The sequence below is a fragment of the Cnephaeus nilssonii genome, assembly GCF_951640355.1.
Source record: "Cnephaeus nilssonii genome assembly, chromosome: 3".
NCBI lineage: Eukaryota > Metazoa > Chordata > Mammalia > Chiroptera > Vespertilionidae > Cnephaeus > Cnephaeus nilssonii.
The window spans coordinates 97,588,303-97,610,574 of NC_137074.1; the positions used below are offsets into that span (position 1 = coordinate 97,588,303).

A 22,272-nucleotide genomic window follows, 5' to 3' on the forward strand; every position below is an offset into this window, starting at 1 on the left:
TGGACTAAGATTATTCTAGAAGTAGTCATGTTTTTGATAATCTAGACCTCTCAGAGGTAATTTTAAAAGTCTTAATCCACATTTTTAAATAGGCATAATCATAATATCACTGAAGAACAAATATGTAGGTACTTAACAGATTAAGAAGTTTAAACACTGAGAATTAAGTGATTTTTCCTTTTTAAGGTTTTATTTTAATAGCTTTATTGGTGCATAATAAACATATAATAAACTGACATACATAAAGTAGTAATTTAATTGTTTTGACATATGCATACAGGTGTGAAACCATTACTACTATCAAGATAATGAGTATATCCTTTAGTCTCCAAAGTTTCCTCCTGCCCATTTATTATCCCTCCCTTCAACCCTTCAACCTCTCCATGCTAACTCCCAGGCAACCACTGATCTGTCACTGTAGATTATCTTTATTTCTTAGATTTTTATATACATGGAATTATACAGTATGTTCTCTGTTTTATCTGGCTTTCACTCAGCACAATTGTTTTGAGATTCATCTATGTTGCTGTGTATAGATTATTCTTTTTTATTACTAAGAGGTATTCCACTTGTGGTATGTAATTACTACAACTTGGAATCAAATGTTCATATAAAGACTAATACATGAATATTCGTAATAGCTTTGTTTGTGATAGCCTAAACTGATTCCAATGTCAATATTATACCTTATTAGTGACTAATCAAGTACTATTTATAAGTAAATTATAATCCAAATATAAATGGCAAATTTTAGCAGATATCATCAAAGGAATGTGCAATTTTTATTAGTTATCATGGCACTGAAATATATTAGAAAGATCATGGACTTTGAGGTTCTGCATTTGAATACCATCTCTGCTACTTACTAGCTAAGTAAGCAGTGAGCTTATGCAGGGCACTTAAACTTTTTGAGAACCAGTTTTTGTTCATTGACAACAGTGCCTTCTATTTGCGAGGGTTGTTTAGATGTTGTACATAAAAAGGTTAATAGAAACACAGTAGTTTGTGACTCAAAATTATGGCCTACTTAAGGTTAAGGTTTATTTTAAGAGCCACTCAGGTAACTTCAAGGATGTAAGTTGTAAACTGTCTAGACGTGAGAGTCCTGCAAACCACAGGTGACTCATTTACTGCAGTTTCTCTTTTATTCCAAGTAAGAAAATCAGCCCACATCACCCAGACTGCCTTATAGTTGAGTGTAACAAAGTGAATGAGTATTGGCCAATGGTACATGGACACAAGTGATGCATACTACCTTCAGACTTGACCCATATGCTGTGACAATACTTAGGGGACACCGCCTCCCTAAGAGATGGCGGAGCCATTGATTGGAAAGACTGAAATTTCCTGAATAACTGTATAAAATATGCTGCCCCGTTTTAGACTGGGCTATAAATAAGAAAGAAACTTGTCTTTTGTTAAGCCAATCAGAATGCAGGCTTCTTTGTTATATCAGCTAGCCTTTTTTATACGTACTTATATTTCATTTCTAAAATGTCTTTTGAGTTTAATTTAAGACTTAAAATACAGATTCACTTATGTAGTTAGTAAACCTGATTCATTTTCCCAATCTATCTGCCCTTAATTGTTTTATATATAAATATAGTCAAAATGTATTTAAAATGAGTTCATATTTTTAATATGAGACATAGATATATCTGGTGATATTTTTAGCTACTGAAGAGAAAATAATACCTCACAGAACAAAGAGAAAAGAACATTTCTTCATTTGTATAAAAGGTTAATAAAATGTCATATTTAATATAGTGCAATATTTGTTACCATAGGTGTATTACTCTTCCTTATGCTGCTGATATTTTTGAAACAATATTGTCAGTTGCACTAATTATAGCATAGACAAGATTGCTGTGTGTGACCTGTAATGCTCCATTGTTCTTGCAGACAAAAATATGAAATATAATGTCTTCCTTCTATTGGAGAGTAATGAAAAACAAAACTAATTTGTTTAACTAAAAATTAATTAGACACATCAGATTCAAGAGTACCTATTATTGTGACAGTTTACACCTGTTTCATATATTATTACCAACTGTGTAAGGTAAGTGTGAAATGACCAAATAATTAAAGAAATACTAGCTACATTATAAAGCACAATTACTAAAAATTTTAAGTCAATGTCAATTTGTTATCAGGCATACTGTCGGATGCTTATGCATGTAAATGCATTTGGTAGCATTTGTGTGTTTGTGAGTGCACCAATATATAGAACTATGGACACATTGATGTAAAAGTCATCTTACCAGTGAAAGCTACATAACAAAAGACCAATTTTACTTTTAAGCCTGTGTAAGACTGTTTATTATGTTTACACAACATTTTAATTAATGGCCTCTTAATGGAACTTTCTGGAATGAAAACTAAACTGAGAAGGAATAGATGAAACAGTACACGGTCTGGCATAAGACAAATCTAAATTTATCAGCTATAAATTACATCAAATGTCAATAATGACTTAATTAAAGCAAATGGAAAATGAGTTAGAGCTTGAGTCACTTCAAGTTCTGTTCCCAGTGCTGCATGGACAACAGGGGAAGCATAAACTGAAACAGAACAGGAAGTCAGACATCACTGAATCACTTTTCAGCCAAGGAATAACAGTTGTGCAGATAAGATTATCTGACAAGATGTTAAGGTAGATATGCAGCGGTAATTAAAGAAACAATTAAGGGCTTCTTTAGTACAACAGTAATTACTAAAAAGAAATAAGTCTATTGGAGATAAATAGCCTTTTCTGGGTTGAATTTTGCTTGCTGTGTGAGTGAATATATGTGTGTGCATGTATATTCATTTCAAGTGGAAAAATATTCCATTTTCTGTGATTACAATTTGAATATTACATATTCTACCTATTGAATGAGAGATAAAACTATCATTTAGGAGATTATTTTTATTTCATAGAAAGATTCTAAGACCTTTGCATGATACACAAAACTATAAATTAAAAGGTACTCATTTTACATTTAAAGACTTAGTCTTTTTAAAATAATATGAGTTAAGCAAAACTTTCCCTTTGATTTAAAATAACCGTAATTCTCTTTGTTTTCAATTCCTATATAATTGTTCATTTCTTAACTGTCATGACATGAACATGGTAAAATGATGTTCTTGCAATTATTTACTTGCCTCCCAGTGTTATAAATCCCCAAAATATTGGGGAGCAAACAGGTAGTCACTATAAAACAATAACAAAACTTTGCCATGCTTGAAAAATTATATTTATAACTAAAGATTATCCTATATAATAAAGAGGTAATATGAAAATTGACCCTCACACCCTCACAAATGGCTGCCTATGACCAGGCTGGCAGGGGGGTTAGTAAGGGACAACCAAACAACTGAACAGCAGGCTGCATGGGGTGATCAGGCCAGCAGGGGGTTTAGTGAGGGACAACCAAATGACTGAACAGCAGGCTGCATGGGGTGACCAGGCTGGCAGCGGGGGCAGTTGGGAGCAACCAGGCCAGCAGGGGGGGCAGTTGGGGGCAACCAGGCTGGCGGGGGGATAGTTGAGGAAGACCAGGCCAAGGGGGGGGGCAGTAAGGGGTGACCAGGCCAACAGGGGGGGAGCAGTTAAGAGCGACCAGGCTGGCAGGGAGGGAGCAGTTGGGGGTGATCTGGCCAGCAGCAGGGGGCAGTTAGGGGCGACCAGGCTGGCAGGGGGGTCAGTTAGGGATAATAAGGCTGGCACGCAGAGGCAGTGAGGGGCAATCAGGCCGGCAGGGGGGCAGTTAGGGGCAACCAGGCAGGCAGGCAGGTGAGTGATTAGGAGCCAGCAATCCAGGATTGTGAGAGGGATGTCCGACTGCCGGTTTAGGCCCGATCCTCGGGATCGGGCCTAAACCGGCAGTCGGATGTCCCCCAAGGGGTCCCAGATTGGAGAGGGTGCAGGCTGGGCTGAGGGAACCCCCCCATGCACAAATTTCATGCACCAGGCCTCTAGTAGAAAAATGAAAAGAAAAATATTGATATTCAGCAATCTTCCTTATCTTTAGATAAACAATTATATTCAATCCATTTCATATATGCACTAGAGTGACTACAAAAATGAAAACAAGGTTCATTAAGTCATCTATGAGCTCTCATAGAAAACTACATCTTTTAAACATGTCTCATATCTAATTTAAGTTAAAAATTAACTTATTTCTAAATACTGTAAATGGAATATATATATCAGTTAAATTCTTTTGGTGTACCTGTATTTCTTTCTTAGTCCAATTTATTTTTTTAAAAATTTCAGAAGGGCAAGATTGTAGGTTTCCCTCAGATTAAGTAATTAATTCAGTCTGTATGACTAATTAAGAAAGGAAAGGCAATTTAGAGGAAAGTTAGTACTATAACTTTTTCTCTTTAATTATTTATTATATATATAAGAAGGAAAACTTGGAGAATCAAAAAAATAAATACTTTGTAATAAGAAATGATTTCCAGAAATGGGCAGTATGCACTCTGTGCATCATTTCAAAACAATAGAATAGCAAATTGGCTTGCATCAAACACTAGACAGTGTTTTTAAAATATGTAAATTCTTGGTAGAATATTTTTTAAAAGTTAAAGATTATGACAAGCAAATAAAAGCAGGGAGAACTGGAGACATTGCCTCTTGAAAGAAAGGACCACAATAGGGAAAATCTACATTTATGAGGCTCTTTTTCTCTCTGGGAGACCTCAATCCATGCAGGGCTAGGCAGCTAGAACACCAGCTGAAAACTTTAATCTTATTGATGTGATGTGTTAGAGGAGAGCATTCAAAGCTTCAGAGTGACTGAAAATTAAAAGAGAAACCATGTGAAAGAGGAGGCCACAGGAGAGTGATGTTCCAAAACCTGTAAACAGATCCCCCTCTGTCCTGGGGTGAACTCTGTGCATGCAGAATGAAGATGTTGGTGAGAAAGAAGGGTTTGTTGAGAACCAAAAGCTAGAAGACTGAAAAGGCTGAACAGACTTTTCCTGCATCTGTCCACTGCTGAGAAAATTGTGTGTGAAGTTTTAATTTAATCAACTTAGAGGGACTAGATAAACATATTAAATGTTTCACTGGGCCATGCCTTAGAAGTAAAAATCAAACTAAGGTTTTGAGTTAAGAATAAAGTAAAAAGATCAACAGCTCCATACTAACTGGATACTTCCATTTCTGGTGATGAAGAAATAATAGCTAGCAACATGCAAATTTACCACAAACAATTAGAATACTAACAAAATGTAAAAAAACAGCCAACACAGGATAAAGATGGTCAGCCAGTAATGTAACTGCATCTAGAACAAAACCACCACTGCAATGTCCAGTGTACAGTAAAAAATTAGCAGGTATAGAAAAACAAGCAAAATATTGACAAAATACTAGAAAAAGGAGACCCAAGGTCAAGAGAAAAATAAATCAGTAGACATATACCATTAGGTGATACAAATGTTGAAACTAGGGGGCAAGGACTTCAAAGTAGCTACTACAATATGTTCATGAACTTAATCCTATCTAATAAAGAGCAAATATGCAAATTGACCATCACACCATAACAAAATGGCTGCGGCCACAGCGGAGGCAAGGATTCCATAACACAGCAGAGGTGAGGATACAGTAACACAAGATGGCTGTGCCCACAGCGGAGGCTGAGTTCCCATAATGAGCCTTAATGAAAAATCAGCAGGGACCTGAGGCTGCACCCACTGCCTGGTGGGGCTTGACAGGGGACCTCAAGCCATGCCCCCCACCCTGGCACCAGGCCAGGGAACCTCAGGCTGCACCCCCCGCCTGGCAGGGCTTGACGGGGGACCTCAGGCCACATCCCCCACCCAGTGGAGCTTGACAGAGGACCTCAGGCCTCACCCCCCACCTGGTGGGGCTTGACGGGGAACTTCAGGCCACGCCCCCTGCCCAGGCACCAGGCAAGGGGACCTGAGGCTGCACCCCCACCTGGTGGGGCTTGACGGGGGACCTCAGGCCGCGCCCCTGCCCTGGTGCCGGGCCAGGCGACCTGAGGCCATGCCCCCCACCCAGCTGGGCTTGAAGGGGGTGGGGCTGGCCAGGTCTGGATCTAGCCCAATGGGGGTGGTGCGGGCCGGGTCTGGGTCTCATGCAATTTCAAGGCACATGTGGGTGGGCGGGGTCTTGACTCTGGTTCCTGTGGCCTGCCCCAGACTCTGACAGGAGGAATATTTTCATATAAATTTTACTAATTTTCTTTCATCTCTGACACTTCTATTATAGAGAAAGAGAAAATAGCATATTAAAATATTTCCTCTAATTAACTCCCTTTTAATGTGCATGAATTTCATGCACCAGGTCACTAGTAGAGTTATAATCAATAAAAAAAGGGGAAATTTCAGAGGAAGTGGAAAATGTAAAAGATAACAAATGGAAATTCTAAAGCAGAGGAGTGCACTATATGAAATAAATAATTCACTGAATACTTCTATTTCTTGCCATGAAGAAATAATAGCTATGGACATGCAAACCCACCATAAACAAGTAGAATACTAGACAAAATATGTGATACAAAGGGCAAGATTGTAAAAAAAGGGAAATAAACAAGGTTGATCTTACCATTTTCATAGCTTTCTATCTGTAGACAATTTAAAACACAATCAATAATAACACTTTAGTTTGCATATTGGCATTTGTTACACATATACAAGTAAAAGGCATAACAATAGCAGAAAGAGTGAGCAGAAGGAAAATGGAATTATATATATATTTAGATCCTTATCCTATAAGCAAATCTTAGAGTAACCATTAAAAAAGAGGTATACTAGCCCAGCCTGTGTGGCTCAATGGTTGAGCATCGACCTATGAACCACAAGGTCATGGTTCAATTCCCTGTCAGGGTACATGCCTGGGTTGTGGACTCGATCCCCAATAGGAGGTGTGCAAGAGGCAGCTGACCAATGATTCCATCAATGATTCTCATCACTGATGTTTCTATCTCTCTCTCCTTCTCCCTTCCTCTCTGGAATCAATCAAAATATATATATTTTTAAAAAGAGTTATACTAGACATGAAATATAGTATAGAAAGGTTTTTAATTTATCCAAAAAATCAGTAAATTAGGTAAATAGGAATAAACTTAGAAAATAAATGAGATTGTAATATTAAGCCCCAAAGCATCAAAGATAATAGTCCAAACAAGCCAATTAAGAGGCAATGATTATCATATTGGGTAAAAAAAGAAAGAGCTAACAATATATATATATATATATATATATATATATATATATATATATATATATATATATATATATATAATATAAATATACCTTAAATACAGAGAAGCAGAAGTTAAAATAAAAAGGATTGAAAAAACACCAACCAAGTAAACACTTAGAATATGATGTGGCTATCCTAATATCAGATAAAGTAAATTTCAGACAAAATTCTTAATAGTAAATAAGTAAGACATTTCATAATGATAAAGGGTAAGTTCATTAATAAAATATAACAATCCTAAAATGCATTCACTTAAAACAGAATAACAAAATATATGAAACAATACCTTATATACAGAAAGGAGGAATAAACAAGCTTACAATTATAATAAATTGCTAGACTCTTTTTTTATTAATTAAAAGAATAGACAGAAAAACATTAAGGACCTGAATAATATTACCAACTAATTTGACCTGACATTTATTTAACATCCTACTCTAAAAGAGAAAAATCCACATACTTTTCAAGTGCATCAGAAACAGTCACTAAGAACAAATGCTGGGCCATTAAAATAAATTTCCATATTTAAAAGGCCATATTCTTACAATGTACATGCTCTGACATTGGTGGAATTTAATTAGAAATTAGTAATTAAAAGCTATCTGGAAAATCCCAAAACATTAGGAAATTCAACAATGAACTTCTAAATAACCTCTGTAAAAAAACAGAAATCCTTAGAGGAAGTGGAAGGATTTTTCAACGCTATACTAATATCAAAAGTTATGTTAAAAATTATTAAGTAACGTAAAATACCAAATTAAAAGTTTCAGCTGAAGAAGTGCTTATAGAGAAATTGACCACTTTTTTTGGGAAATTTTATCAGTTTAAATATTCATATTAGAAAGAAGTAATGTTCAAATAATTGGTATTAATTTCTATCTTAAGAAGCAACATAAAAGTAAGTAGAAGGAAAAAATAGCAGAAATTGATTAACTAGAAAACAAATAAATAAAACAAAAAAGTGAAAAGTTTATATTTTGAATAACAAAATTGATAAAACCTTGTCTAAGATGGTTAAAATAGGAGAGAGAAGGGAAGGATGGGGACAATAAAAAAGTAGATGAGAGAAAATATAAATCTCCAGTATCCTATATAATAATAGCATAATATGCAAATTGTCCCCTCGACCGGGAGTTCGTCTGGGAGTTCAACCAGGGGGCAGGGTTGGAGGGAGGCCCCGGCAGGCAGCGGGCAGCTGCTAAGGACCCTACCAGTGCATGAATTTTGTTCACTGGGCCTCTAGTATAAGAATAAAAAAGGAGGCATTATTACACATCTTGCAAACATTACAATAAACAATTATAAATAAGGATATATCTATCCTATATAGTAAAAACCTAATATGCAAATTGTCCCCTCAATCAGGAGTTTGACCAGGGGGTGGGGACAGGTGGCTAACCACCCACGGCCCTGCCCCGGCCCTGGCCAGTGGAGGCAGCAGCAGCAGGCAGCCAGGGGAAGGGAGGCCCCGGCTGGCAGCTGGTAGCCACTAGGGACCCTACCTGTGCATGAATTTCGTGCACTGGGCCTCTAGTATATATATATATATATATAAAAGCCTAAGCAACCAGTCAACTGATTGACCTGTCGCTATGATGCACACTGAACACCGGGGGCAGATGCTCAACACAGGATCTGCCCCCTGGTGGTCATGTGCTCCCACAGAGGGAGCACTGTTCAGCTGACTGACAGTCGCCAGACGCCAGGCTCACAGCTGGTGGCAGGCTCAGCGGGGCCAGAATGAGCGGTAGTGGCGGGGTGCCCTGCCAGGGCTCTGGCTCTTCCCAGGCCACCTGTCGCTTCGTGCACTACTACAATCCTCAGGGGATAGTGGACTGCTGGTTTTGGCCAATACCCACAGTCCAGGCAGAGGGACCCCACGGATTCATGCACCAGGCCTCTAGTTGAAAATAAGCATATGTTAATAAATTTCAAAACTTAGATGGATAAGACAAATTTATTGGTGAACAAAAACCAAAAATCTATTTACCACAACCAATGCAGAAGAAATAAAAATTCAAAATAAGTTTAAATTTATAAAAATAAAGAAAACTCCAGGGACAGAGAGAATTGCTGAATTCTAGAAAGTATTTAAGGTAGAAATAAGATTCCAAATCCTTAAAAAGAAGGAAAGAAAACTACCAATCAATATCCCTCATGACCAGATACAAAATTCTTTATAAAATATTAGCAAATCAAATTAAGTAATATCTGTAAAAAGCATAATATATCCTGACTAACTGGGATTTAATCCAGGAAAGCAAAGTTTATCTTTGAAACCAGTCAATAGAATTGACCATAATAACACAAATAAGGAGAAAGAAAACAGATGATTTTTCAAATATATGTATAAGAAGTAGTTCATAACTATTAAATAAATAAGTGAAGATAATAAGGTGATAAGATAACAGAACAACATATGAAATTAAATTCATATACACTGAGTGGCCAGATTATTATGATCTCTGAATGCATAATAATCTGACCACTCAGTGTATATCCTATATAATAAAAGGCTAATATGCAAATTGTCCCCTCGACCAGCAGGCAGGCCGGCTAACCACCCATGTCCCCTCCCTCTGGCCAGGCTGGCCGGACCCCACCCATGCACAAATTCCATGCACCAGGCCTCTAGTATATATATGTGTGTGTGTGTGTGTGTGTGTGTGTGTGTGTGTGTGTGTGTGTGTATATACTAGAGGCCCAGTGCACGAAATTCATGCACGGGGTGTGTGTCCCTCAGCCCAGCCTTCACCCTCTCTTATCTGGGACCCCTTGAGGGATGTCCGATTGCCCATTTAGACCCTATCCCTTCACTCTCTCCAATCTGAGACCCCTCGAGGGATGTCTGATTGCCCATTTAGGCCCGATCCCCGGGCCTAAATGGGCATTCAGACATCCCTCTCACAATCCAGGACTGCTGGCTCCCAACCGCTCACCTGCCTGCCTGATTGCCCCTAACCACTTCTGCCTGCCAGCCTGATCACCCCCTAACCACTCCCCTGCCAGCCAGATCGACGCATAACTGCTCCCCTGCTGGCCCGATTGCCCCTAACTGCCCTCCCCTGCCGGCCTGCTCTCCCCCAACTGCCATCTCCTTCAAGCCTGCTCCCCCCAACAGCCCTCCCTTCCAGGCCTGGTCCCCCCCCAACTTCCCTCCCCTGTGGTCCTGGTCCCCCCACAACTGCCCTCCCCTGCAGGCCTGCTCTCCTCCAACTGCACTCCCCTGCAGGCCTGGTTCCTCCCAAACTGTCCTCCCCTGTAGGCTTGCTACCCCCAACAGCCCTCCCTTCCAGGCCTGGTCCCCCCCCCAACTTCCCTCCCCTGTAGTCCTGGTCCCCCCGCAACTGCCTTCCCTTGCAGGCCTGCTCTCCTCCCAAACTGTCCTCCCCTGCAGGCCTGTTCCCCCCAACTGCCCTCCCCTGTAAGCCTGGTCCCCCCAACTGCCCTCCCATACAGGCCTGGTCCCCCCAAACTACCCTCCCCTGTAGTCCTGGTTGCCCCAAACTGCCCTCCCCTGCATGCCTGGTTCCCCCTAACTGCCCTCCCCTGCAGGCCTGGGTCCCCCCCAACTGCCCTCCCCTGCAGACCTGGTCCCCCCTAACTGCCCTCCCCTGCAGGCATGATCTCCCACAACTGCCCTCCCCTGCCAGCCATCTTGTGGCAGCCATCTTTGACCACATGGGGGCAGCCATCTTGTGTACTGGAGTGACAGTCAATTTGTATATTACTCTTTTATTAGATAGGATATATACACCGAGTGGCCAGATTATTATGCATTCAGAGATCATAATAATCTGGCCACTCAGTGTATAATATAGAATAGTTGATAAAATTTTATGAACCCACTTAGCGTAAAAATCAAATACTCAGAAAAAAACGTTTAACACAACCATACTCTGAAAATGACAAAATATTGTTGAGAGAAATTAAAGGTAAATAATGGAGAGATACATCATATTTCTGGAGAGAATGACTCACTATTAAAATGCTTAATCTCTCAACAATAAAAAAATTTAATCTCTCCAATTTGATGTATAGATTCACTGTGTTTTCAAGAAACAATTCCAACAATATTTTGTAGAAACTAACAAGCTGTTTTGAAACAGTTCTTCTGCCAAAACAATTTTGCAGAAGAAAATAAGGGAGTATTCACATTACCTGGTCTCATGACTTTCTATAAGCTACAGTAATCAAAACAGTGGTTTGACAGATGGACAGACATATAATGACATGGAACAGCACAGGGAATCCAGGAATGGATCCATACATATATGGTTAACTGGGGAAAGGAAAGTTAATAAATGATGCCAATGCAATTTAATATACACTTGGAAATAAATAAGCCTCAACCCTCACACCACATGTAATTACTTGAAGACAAATTATATACTTAAGCATAAAAGTTAAAATTATAAAGCTCATAGAAGTAAATATCTTCACTATCTAGAGGCAGGACACAATTTCCTAGGAAGCACTAAAGATAAAAAAATAGTTTGATAAAATGTAATGCACTAAAATTTAAAAATTGCTCATCAAAAGATTATTAAGAAAATGAATAGAGAAGTCATAAACAAAAAAAGTATTTGCAATGCAAATACATGACAAAGAATTTCTATACAGAGTGGTTATATAATTCTTCCTAATCAGTAGCAGGAGGCAAACAACATACTTTTAAAAAGTTAAAGACTTAAGACATTTTACCAAAAAAAAAGTGAATGTCTAATATGCACATGTAAACTTGCTCACCATCTTTAGTCATCAAAGAAAACTGAAGTGAATACTTTTTACACTCACAAGAATGGCTAAAATTACAGACTGGCAACATCAAATGTTGGTACAATATGGAAATATCCTATATAATAAAAGCCTAGGTGGTGTCACGCCCTTGCATGATGCCCTCGTGCAATGTCATCATAAGATGGCCACCACAAGATGGCAGGCTGGTGAGGGCAGTTGTGGGCGATCAGGCAAGCAGGGGAGGGCAGTTGGGGGCAATCAGGCCTGCAGGGGAGGGAAGGTGGGGGGGACCAGGCCAGCAGGGGAGGGCAGTTAGGGGCGACCAGGCCAACAGAGGAGGGCAGTTGGGGGTGATATCAGGCCATCAGGAGAGGGTAGTTGGGGGTGGCCAGGCTGGCAGGGGAAGGCAATTAGTGTCAACCAGGCCAACAGAGGAGGGCAGCTGGGGGTGAGATCAGGCCGGTAGGGGAGGGCAGTTGAGGGCGAAATCAGGCCAGCAGGGGATGGCAGTTGGGGGCGACCAGGACAGCAGGGGATGGCAGTTGGGGGCAACCAGGCCAGCAGGGGAGGGCAGTTGAGGGCAATCAGGCTGGCAGGGGAGGGCAGTTGTGGGTGATCAGGCCGGGAGGGAAAGGCAGTTGTGGGCGATCAGGCTGGCAGGGGAGGGAAGTTGTGAGCGATCAGGCCAGCAGGGGAGGGCAGTTGGGGGTGATCAGGCTGGCAGGGGAGGATAGTTAGGGGCAACCCAGCCAACAGAGGAGAGCAGTTGCGGGTGAGATCAGGCCGGCAGGGGAGGGCAGTTGAGGGTGATCAGGCCGGCAGGGGAGAGCAGTTGCGGGTGAGATCAGGCCGGCAGGGGAGGGCAGTTGAGGGTGATCAGGCCGGCAGGGGAGGGCAGTTGGGAGCAACCAGGCCTGCAGGGGATGGCAGTTGGGGGTGACCAGGCTGGCAAGGGAGGGCAGTTGAGGGCAATCATGCTGGCAGGGGAGGGCAGTTGGGGGCGATCAGGCCAGCAGGGGAGTAGTTAGGTGTCAATCAGGTTGGTAGGGGAGTGGTTAGGGGCAATCAGGCTGGCAGGCAGAAGTGATTAGGGGCAATCAGGCAGGCAGGCAGGTGAGCAGTTAGGAGCCAGCAGTCCTGGATTGTGAGAGGGATGTCCGATTGCTGCTTTAGGCCTGATCCCTGTGGGAGTCGGACATCCCCCAAGAGGTCCCAGATTGAAGAGAGTGCAAGCTGGGTTGAGGGACACCCTCCTGCATGCACAAATTTTGAGCACCAGGCTTCTAGTTGGAAATAATATTCTTTGCTAGAGATTCTATAAAAGTATGCAATTTGGAAAAAAATGTGTAAAGTCTTTTATAAAATCAAAGTATATTAATCCTGTTACCCACATATTCAACTTCTAGTTATTTCTTTCAAAGAAATATATATATATATATCCTCAACGTGGCTTACACAAGAATGTTCATTCTCTGAAGAGAAAACAAATAACATATGATATATTCACACAAATTAATACTGCTCAGAATTAAAATATATTAATTGCTCTCTCTCTCTCTCTCTCTCTCTCTCTCTCAATATATATATATATATATATATATATATATATATATATATATATATATTTCAAAACCATTATGTTTAGTGAAAGAAGCCAGATGCAAAATATTATGTTCTGTACCATTCTATTTATATATATTTTAAAAACAGGCAAACATAATCCATAGTGACTGGGAACAATTTTCTGTAATAATGATAGTACATTTAATAGGGATTTCTTCTTCAGGATAGTATATATAGATTACAAAGTTTCTTTTGGCCTGTTTCTGGTTAAATTTTGACCTTTTTTTTGGCTAAGAGAAAGCATATAGATTTGAAGTATAATACACTTTCTTCCATAATTGCCTCATTTCACTAGAGGTCCAGTGCATGGATTTGTGCACCGCTGGGGTCCCTTAGCCTGGCCTGTGCCCTCTTGCAATCTGGGACCCCTCGGCGGACATAGTGGTGCATGAAGCGGCAGGCAGCCTGAGAGGAACGTGAGCCCGGGCTGGGCACCATGCCGTTCCCGCTCATTCCAGCCCCGCTGTGCCTGCTGCTGCTCAGTAGTGCTGCTGCAGAGGCGGGAGAGGCTCACACCACCACAGCTACCCTAGCCAGCCAGCTGTGAGCCCGGCGTCTGGTGACTCGATTGGTCAGATGAGTGGCACTCCTGCTGTGGGAATGCACTGCTCCCTGGTGGTCAGTGAGTGTCATAGTGACTGGTTGAATACTCGACCAGTTGCTTAGGGTTTATGTATATATATAGATTGGTATCAACATTACTAATGAAACTATTGATTAAACATAATTTTCAAACAACCTTTCAGCAGTTAAACTCAGTAATTATAATTTTAAGAAGTTTATGGGAGTCTTAACAGCATGAGCAATTGCTAATCATTTTTGTAAGAAACTCTAGTCAGCTAACCCATTTGCCTGTATGATGTGTGTACCCTCTCATTCATTACTGCATATCCACTGTCAGGATGGAGATTCAAAAAATAATCTAAGTGCCACCAGCTAACTTATTATGCACAGACTACATAGGTTGGTACTCACCGATTATTATTGGTTGTGGTTCACTTTTTACTCCAACCCCTGCACTGGTACTTGCTGCAACCTCTACCCGGTATTGAATACCTGGGAATAATCCACCAATTATTACAGACCGAATGGCTGCATCCACACTTTTGTTGATATGAAATCGTGTTTCATTTCCCAGACACCAGATCTACAGAAATGTAAAGTGAATAACAAAAAAAAAAAAGATAGAATTATCCTTTCTCATAATTAGATCAATATAGTAGATCAAATATATTTAGTAGTGATCAACTACTTCCTAGGCTTATAGAAGTATTTGTTATTGACATTTTAAAAGCATAATTTCTGCTGTGTGTGTGTGTGTGTGTGTGTGTGTGTGTGTGTGTGTGTATTAAGGAAAGAACAATAAGGAAAGCTGAAACTATGCCATGTTCCTTTATATCTAATAATCAACACTGAATGCTCATAACACAATAATTCCCTTAATGCCTGTATACAGTGGTGTCTGGTTGAAAACAGCATTTGCATAGGGATTAAAACATAAATTCCTCTTCTTAATTTACTTTTCAAGATTTATTATACATATAATCTATTAAAATATGATGATTGTAATTTGCAATATTCAAAGTACATAGGTGTACATCTAAGTAATTTATATTTCATTTAAGAAAATATTAACTTACACAGAAGTAGCTAACAAGATTAATTGACTTAAGTTATAGGTATTGACTGAGATGAAATTAAAGTGAATATTTACATTGATAGTAATAAATCTTAATATTGATCAATATATCCACACACAAGTACATATGCATGAGAAAAAAGTATTGGGAAGTCTTTAAATACTAATGTGATGAAAGCTGGATTTTTACTTCTAGTAATAATAAAATTTTAAGGCATACATTCTTCTGGGATATGGAAATCTGTTACTGTGAAAAGTGTTATAAAAAGAAATGTGCTCTCTCTATATATTTGTATTCTTATTTTATAGTATTTTACAATCTAGATACATAAAGAACATAAAGGGTTTATTTTTGACATAGGTAAACTTCCTGAAGCTAATTCTTTAAAACAATATTTGTGAATTGTATATATCTTTGATTTACACTATGATACCTGTGTTACTTTGGAGGAATATTTAGTCCTGACCTAAATATATATTGTTACCAAAATATGACAATCTCATATAATTGAGAAAGCTTATAATTTGTGACACAATTTGTCATGTAAAAAAATCAATTTTTAAGTAGATGGAAGTTCAGGATATTTAGTCTCAGGTTATACAATAGTAAAATGATAACCTTATCAAAACTCACACACACCCACACACCATAGCAGATTATTGTTACTCTTAAAACAATGTGTCCTAATACTTAAAAAACTTTAAAATCTATATAATTTTCCTATTTTAAAGCACATTATTCTCATATTTCTTATGCCCATGTTTTTATAATGTGATGGGAATAATTTTAAGTGCTTATGCACATTCTCCCTACTTGTTTCATTAAGTTAGCCATTCATTTTAAAAAATTATATTTTATGTTTATCATTTTTTCTTAGAAATATTATAATTCAATCTGCAATGTTTTGTGTGAAATAATTCAGCTTAATTTCACATACCATATATTAATTTCTGGGCTCAAGTAGGGTGTCTAGTTTTCCATCTAATAGAACTGTCTAGTTACTGTTGTCAGAATTATGTAAATATTTACTAATAAAAAATGATAGTTTTAAAATTTTTGCAAGTTTTAATGAGGTTTAATGTGGTCTAATTATATCACCTAATCAGAATCTTATTTCTCAGTTATATATCTTGTGTCTCTTAAATATCAAATGATGATGAAGAAACAATAAATATATACTGTTTCTTTTGTTAAATAAATCTTTATTGTTCAGATTATTACAGATGTTCCTTGTTTTTTCCCTCGTTGCTCCCCTCAACCTGGTTCCCACCCCACCCCACGCCATTACCTCCCGCCACTGTCTTCGTCCATAGGTGTACAATTTTTGTCCAATCTCTTCCCGCACCCCCACACCCCTTTCACCCTGAGAATTGTCAGTCCACTCCCTTTCTATGCCCCTGATTCTATTATATTCACCAGTTTATTCTTTTCATCAGATTTTTTATTCATTTGATTTTTAGATTCACTTTTTGATAGATATGTATTTGTTGTCACTTTGTTGTTCATAATTTTTATCTTTACCTTTTTCTTCTTCTTCCTCTTCTTAAAGAATACCCTTCAGCAACCTCTCTAATAAAATGGTTAATATGCAAATTAACCATCACTCCGCTACATAAGCCACGCCCATCAGCCAAGCCACGCCCACCAGCCAATCAGAGCGAGTATGCAAATTAACCCCAATCCAAGATGGCTACAGCCACAGAGAGCAAGGTTTCCCAGGTAACAGAGCAAGCCAAGCTTTCCATAGCCGTTGCAGGCCTAAGCCTCCACTCAAGCTACAAAGTTTCAATTATAGAAGGTAAACAAATTCAAACAAATGGCGGCAGAATGGAGCTTGAGAGAGCAGGCCAGGGTTGCTGGCGGCAACAGGGGAAGCAAAGCTTTCCGCACACCCTGGCCAGGCTCACCCGCTTAAGGCTACAAAGTTTCAATTGTAGGAGGTGAATTAACTGCCACAGAAATGGCTGCCGGAGCCCCAGGCTTGGCTCCGCTCCAGGCTACAAAGTTTCAATTGTAGAAGGAAAATAAATTCCAGATACCAGGGCCTCCCCTTGGGTTGCCAGGGGGTGTGGCCGGCCTGCAAACCACCACAGGCCCCTCGCTCAGGCTGCCCCACACCCCAAGGGAACCCCCACCCTTATCTGTGACACCCTTCAGGGCAAACCAGCTGGCCCCCACCCGTGTACCAGGCCTCTATCCTATCTAATAAAAGAGCAATATACAGATTGATCATCACTGCAACACACAATATAGCTGCCCCCATGTGGTCAAAGATCCTGCCCCCATGTGGACACAAGATGGCCACCACAAGATGGCCAGCAGGAGAGGGCAGTTGGGAGGCACCCGGCCTCCAAGGGAGGGCAGTTGTGAGGGACCAGGCCTGCAAGGGAGGGCAGTTGAGAGGGACCAGGCCTGCAAGGGAGGGCAGTTGGAGGTGATCAACCCTGCAGGAGAGGGCAGTTAGGGGTGACCAGGCTGGCAGAGGAGGGAAGTTGGGGGCAAACAGCCCGGCAGGGGAGCAGTTAAGCATCAACCAGCCTGGCAGCAGAGTGGTTGGGGGTGATCAGGCTGGCAGGCAGAAGCGGTTAGGGGCAATCAGGAAGGCAGGCAGGCAAGCAGTTGGGAGCCAGCAGTCCTGGATTGTGAGAGGGATGTCCGACTGCCCGTTTAGGCCCGATTCTGGTGGGCAGTCGGACATCCCTCCAGGAGTCCCAGATTGGAGAGGGTACAGGCTGGGCTGAGGGACAACCCCCTGCCGTGCACGAATTTCGTGCACCGGGCTTCTAGTTTCATATAATACTGGTTTGGTGGTGATGAACTCCTTTAGCTTTTTCTTGTGTGTGAAGCTCTTTATCGGACCTTCAATTCTAAATGATAGCTTTGCTGGGTAGAGTGATCTTGGTCGTAGGTTCTTGCTATTCATCACTTTGAATATTTCCTGCCACTCCCTTCTGGCCTGCATAATTTCAGAGAAATCAGCTGGTCACCCCCAACTGAGAATCAGCTGACAGTCATATGGGTACTCCCTTGTAGGTAACTAACTGTTTTTCTCTTGCTGCTTTTAATATTCTCTCTTTGTCTTTTGCTTTTGGCATTTTAATAATGATGTGTCTTGGCGTGGTCCTCTTTCGATTCCTCTTGTTTGGGGTTCTCTGTGCTTCCTGGACTTGTAAGTCTATTTCTTTCACCAGGTAGGGGAAGTTTTCTGTCATTATTTCTTCAAATAGATTTTCAATATCTTGCTCTCTCTCTTCTTCTGGTACCCCCATAATTTGGATGTTGGTACGCTTGAAGGTGTCCCAGAGGCTCCTTACACTATCTTCATATTTTTGGATTCTTTTTCTTTTTGCTTTTTCAGTTGGGTGTTTTTTGCTTACTCATATTTCAAATCGTTGATTTGATTCTTGGGATCCTCTAGTCTACTGTTGAATTTCTGTATATTTTTCATTATTTCAGTCAGTGTATGCTTAATTTCTGACAGGTCCTTTTCCATTTTTTTGGGCATTCTCACTAAGATTCTTGAAGGTCTCACTAAGTTCCTCAGAGATTTCTAGAAAATTCTTGAGTAACCTTATAACTGTGATTTTGAACTCTATATCCAGTAGTTTTCTTTCCTCCATTTCTTTCATTTGTGGCATGTTTCTTTGTCTCTGCATTTTGGCTGCTTTCCTGTGTTGATAGAGTGGCCTTCTGTGCTAAGTGTCCTATAGTGCCCAATGGCTCAGCCTTCCCAATCACCTGAGGTGGACACTCTTGGTGCACCCCTTTGTGGGCTGTGTTTACAGTCTTGTTGTAGTTAAGCCTTGATTGTTGTTGGTATCACTGGGAGACATTGACCTCCAGGCCAATTGACTGTGAGGATCAGTTGTGTCTATGATGGGAGAACTTCTGTGCTGGAGACACCCTTATGGGGCAAGACTTGCTTCAGTGGGGCTTTGGTGCTCACTGAGTCTGCCCCTTGAGTGTGTCTGTTATGGATGTGAAGATTTGTAATCTGACATGGTCTCACTGACAATGGGTACACTGGCTCTTGGATCTCCAAGGAGGTGCAAAGTCAGCCACTGCCTGGGGCCATCCAGCAGGGGCTACGGAGAGATCTGCAGATTCCTCTTCTTTGTTTGGGATTTGGAAGTGCCCTGATGAGGTCCAGCTGTGAAGCAAGGCAGGCTACTGCCACCAAGAGCCTTGGCCCTTCTTTTGGAAGCTTTTGAGCTCTCTGACCCAGCTGCAGTTTGTTAGGTTAGGCTGTGGAAGGCCAGGCCATTCATATGCAAAAGCCACTGCGCACAACTCGGGTGGGGTTGTAAATTGGGTGGAGCAGGGTCTCGGAATCACCAGGGCCGAGCAAACAGCAATGGCTGCTAGTCAGCCATCTCCGCATCTCCGAGTCTCCATATCTCCGTGTCTCTTAGTCTCTGCGTCCCACGCCCCCACGCAGGAACAATGATTGCTAAGTGCACCTCTGAGAGAAAGCTGCCCTCGCATTCCAGCCTGGCACCAGACAGTCCAGTTTCTCCCCGTATGAATCTGGGTCCCCAGAGCCTCACCCAGAACTGGAGTTCAGAGCAATTCGGGAGCTTGTATCTCCATCCCAATTGAAAAACAACAACAACAGGCATCCAGTTGCCAGCCCATTTTTCACGCTACTCAGTACCTCCACACCTCTGCACCTCCTACCAGTCTCAATGTGCTTTTCTCTTCCCATCTAGTTGTAGAACTTCACTCAGCCAGCTTTCCTGTGGTTCTGGATGATAGCTGCTTTCTCGTTTAGTTGTAGTTTTGATGTGGTTGTGAGAGGCAACAAGTACAGGTGTTTACCTATGCTGCCATCTTGGTTTCCCCCCCTATACTGTTTCTAAATAGCAACAAGTTCAGCTGAAAAATTAGATAATCAGCCATTTTGGGTAACACAGTTTTTTCAAAATGTATTTAATGGCTTCCATTTTTGAATGAAATATTTTGCAAAATTTCTGTACATTGATAAAAGCAGATAAAAGCAGAATGGGAGTTGTTGCTGCCCACCCTCCTATTCACACCCCATGACTCTAAACCCTGGAAACATCATTTTCTGAGAACACAATTTAAAAATGCTGCTATAAGGTGTGTTACACAGCAATCTAATCAGAAAAAAAAACAACAACCCCGCTCCACCATTCAGGTTTACTTGTGCAACTCACTTTGTGTTATCTGACCTTAGGCTTATCCTTCTGTTTTTATACCTGTCACACAAATATGTAAATATTAATTTACACTCAAATTCAAAAAGAGGGACACTGGAGATGTGCCTCATTCTTGTGACCTTGAGACCCCCCTGGGAGCCTGCTCTGTGAACCTTCCTTCTTCATACAGGCCCTACCTTGTATTCTTGGATGACTCCATTCTGATGATCTGGAGGAGGAGGATCCCAGGAAACACTAATACTTGTGCTATTGTGGCTTCCAACTGTCAGCACAGTGACGGACTGTGGGGGAGCACTAGGGGCTGGAGAAGAGGCAATTAGAATAAACACAAACTGTAAGTCTTGGTGTGCATTAATGGTGCTTGCAGAATACGAATATTAGGACAAGAAGCAGGAGATTCTGGTTTCCAGTATTCTAAATGTGCATATAGTATTCAAGAGTGACAGTTTTTATAAAATATGTTTTAAATATAATGGATGGATTTAAAGCAAATACAATAGCTGTAGTACTATGTACTGAACAACAAATTTAACAGCTAACATTCTGATGAATATTTTCTATATACCTAGCACAGAGCTAAGTGTCAGGTTTAATTATCACAATGACCTCAGCAGGTAAAAGCAACAAGGTAGAATTTGAACACAAGTGTGTCTAATTCTAGAACTTTGGTATAACATTTTATTAATCATTACCTCTGAGTGATGGCATTATTGACAACCTATTTATTTTAGTTTTATTAATAAAAACAGAGATATAGCTATAAATTTCACCAACAAATGGAAGATGCTTGTGTTTTCATATTGGGGAAAATAATTTACTGCTCTAAATTGACTCATAATTTAGGATTTCAGACTTATTTTATACTGATGGGCAAGGAACTCTGAAGATAGAATTGAAAACAGTTCATATTGGGTCAAATGTCTCATGGACACATTTTAACTTCTTACACATTTGCTTCCTTTATGGTTTCTCCTGTAATCCCACTGAAAAAAGGTGAGTGAGAAGAATTTCACGATTTCATACTGCAGTGCCTCCCATACAGTGTATCTGAGAGCTAACAAATACTAATTCTGATGAAAACATGAATTCTCAGTGAATTTCTGAGTTTAAACCAAAGGAAGAAAAATCAATATCAAAATCCTTACAGTTAAAACAAAATTCAAAGGATTATTATATAAAAGGGCCAATGCTTGCATAACTCTACATGGTTTAGCCCTTTGAAAATATATACAATTGAATTCTAAAATACATTTTAAAGCCTGTCTATAAAGTCTCCCATGTTTGGTCAATTTTGGTCATATTTGCATTCAGATGCAGGGCACACACATACCACAATACCACCCTTTATTATTCCTCTATGTGACAATATTGCTCCAAAATGTGGCACGATGACATATATCCCAGCACTGTCTACCAGTTTTGTAGTTATTAAGTAGGTAGTATTGAATAACTTCTGAGAGCTAGTTTTTCATTGGCCTTTCTGCTGGCTTGGAGAGAACACCACGCCTGCTTCCTTACAGGTCAATTATTCTTGTGCCCAGCTTCTCTCTATGGATGTGAAAAAACCCAAATGACCACTCATCATTCCCGGGCACAGGCCAGCTGAGTTCCATTTGTTACCTTCACAAGGTCTCAGAAATAGGAGATGAACATACCGCGATGGGTGACAAATGTCTAATCCAGGGGAAAAGTCTAAGTGAGTGGAATTGATTTTGGAAGTATACCGGTACTTCAATGTAGGATTCTGTAGTGAATTATCCCACTTGGTAGTACTACACCTATTCAACCTAAAGTAAAATGTAATGGTGATGACTCTATTATTAATTTTTAGTAATTTTTTCTTTACATATCCTAAGCATATATTAGTGAT

The 22,272-nt window shown here is 40.3% G+C and overlaps 1 protein-coding gene across 1 annotated transcript in view; it reads right to left on the minus strand.

Annotated features, from left to right (window-relative positions):
* ROBO2 (roundabout guidance receptor 2) overlaps nt 1-22,272 on the minus strand; it is a gene marked incomplete at its 3' end in the record, with an annotated part of 701,349 nt that overhangs the window by 77,892 nt on the left and 601,185 nt on the right. Inside the window, exons 16-17 of the mRNA XM_079766360.1 lie at nt 20,579-20,703; nt 14,558-14,729 (exon numbers count right to left, since the gene is read on the minus strand). Of these exons, the coding sequence (XP_079622486.1) occupies nt 14,558-14,729; nt 20,579-20,703 (297 nt within the window). The remainder of the gene's footprint in view (nt 1-14,557; nt 14,730-20,578; nt 20,704-22,272) is intronic.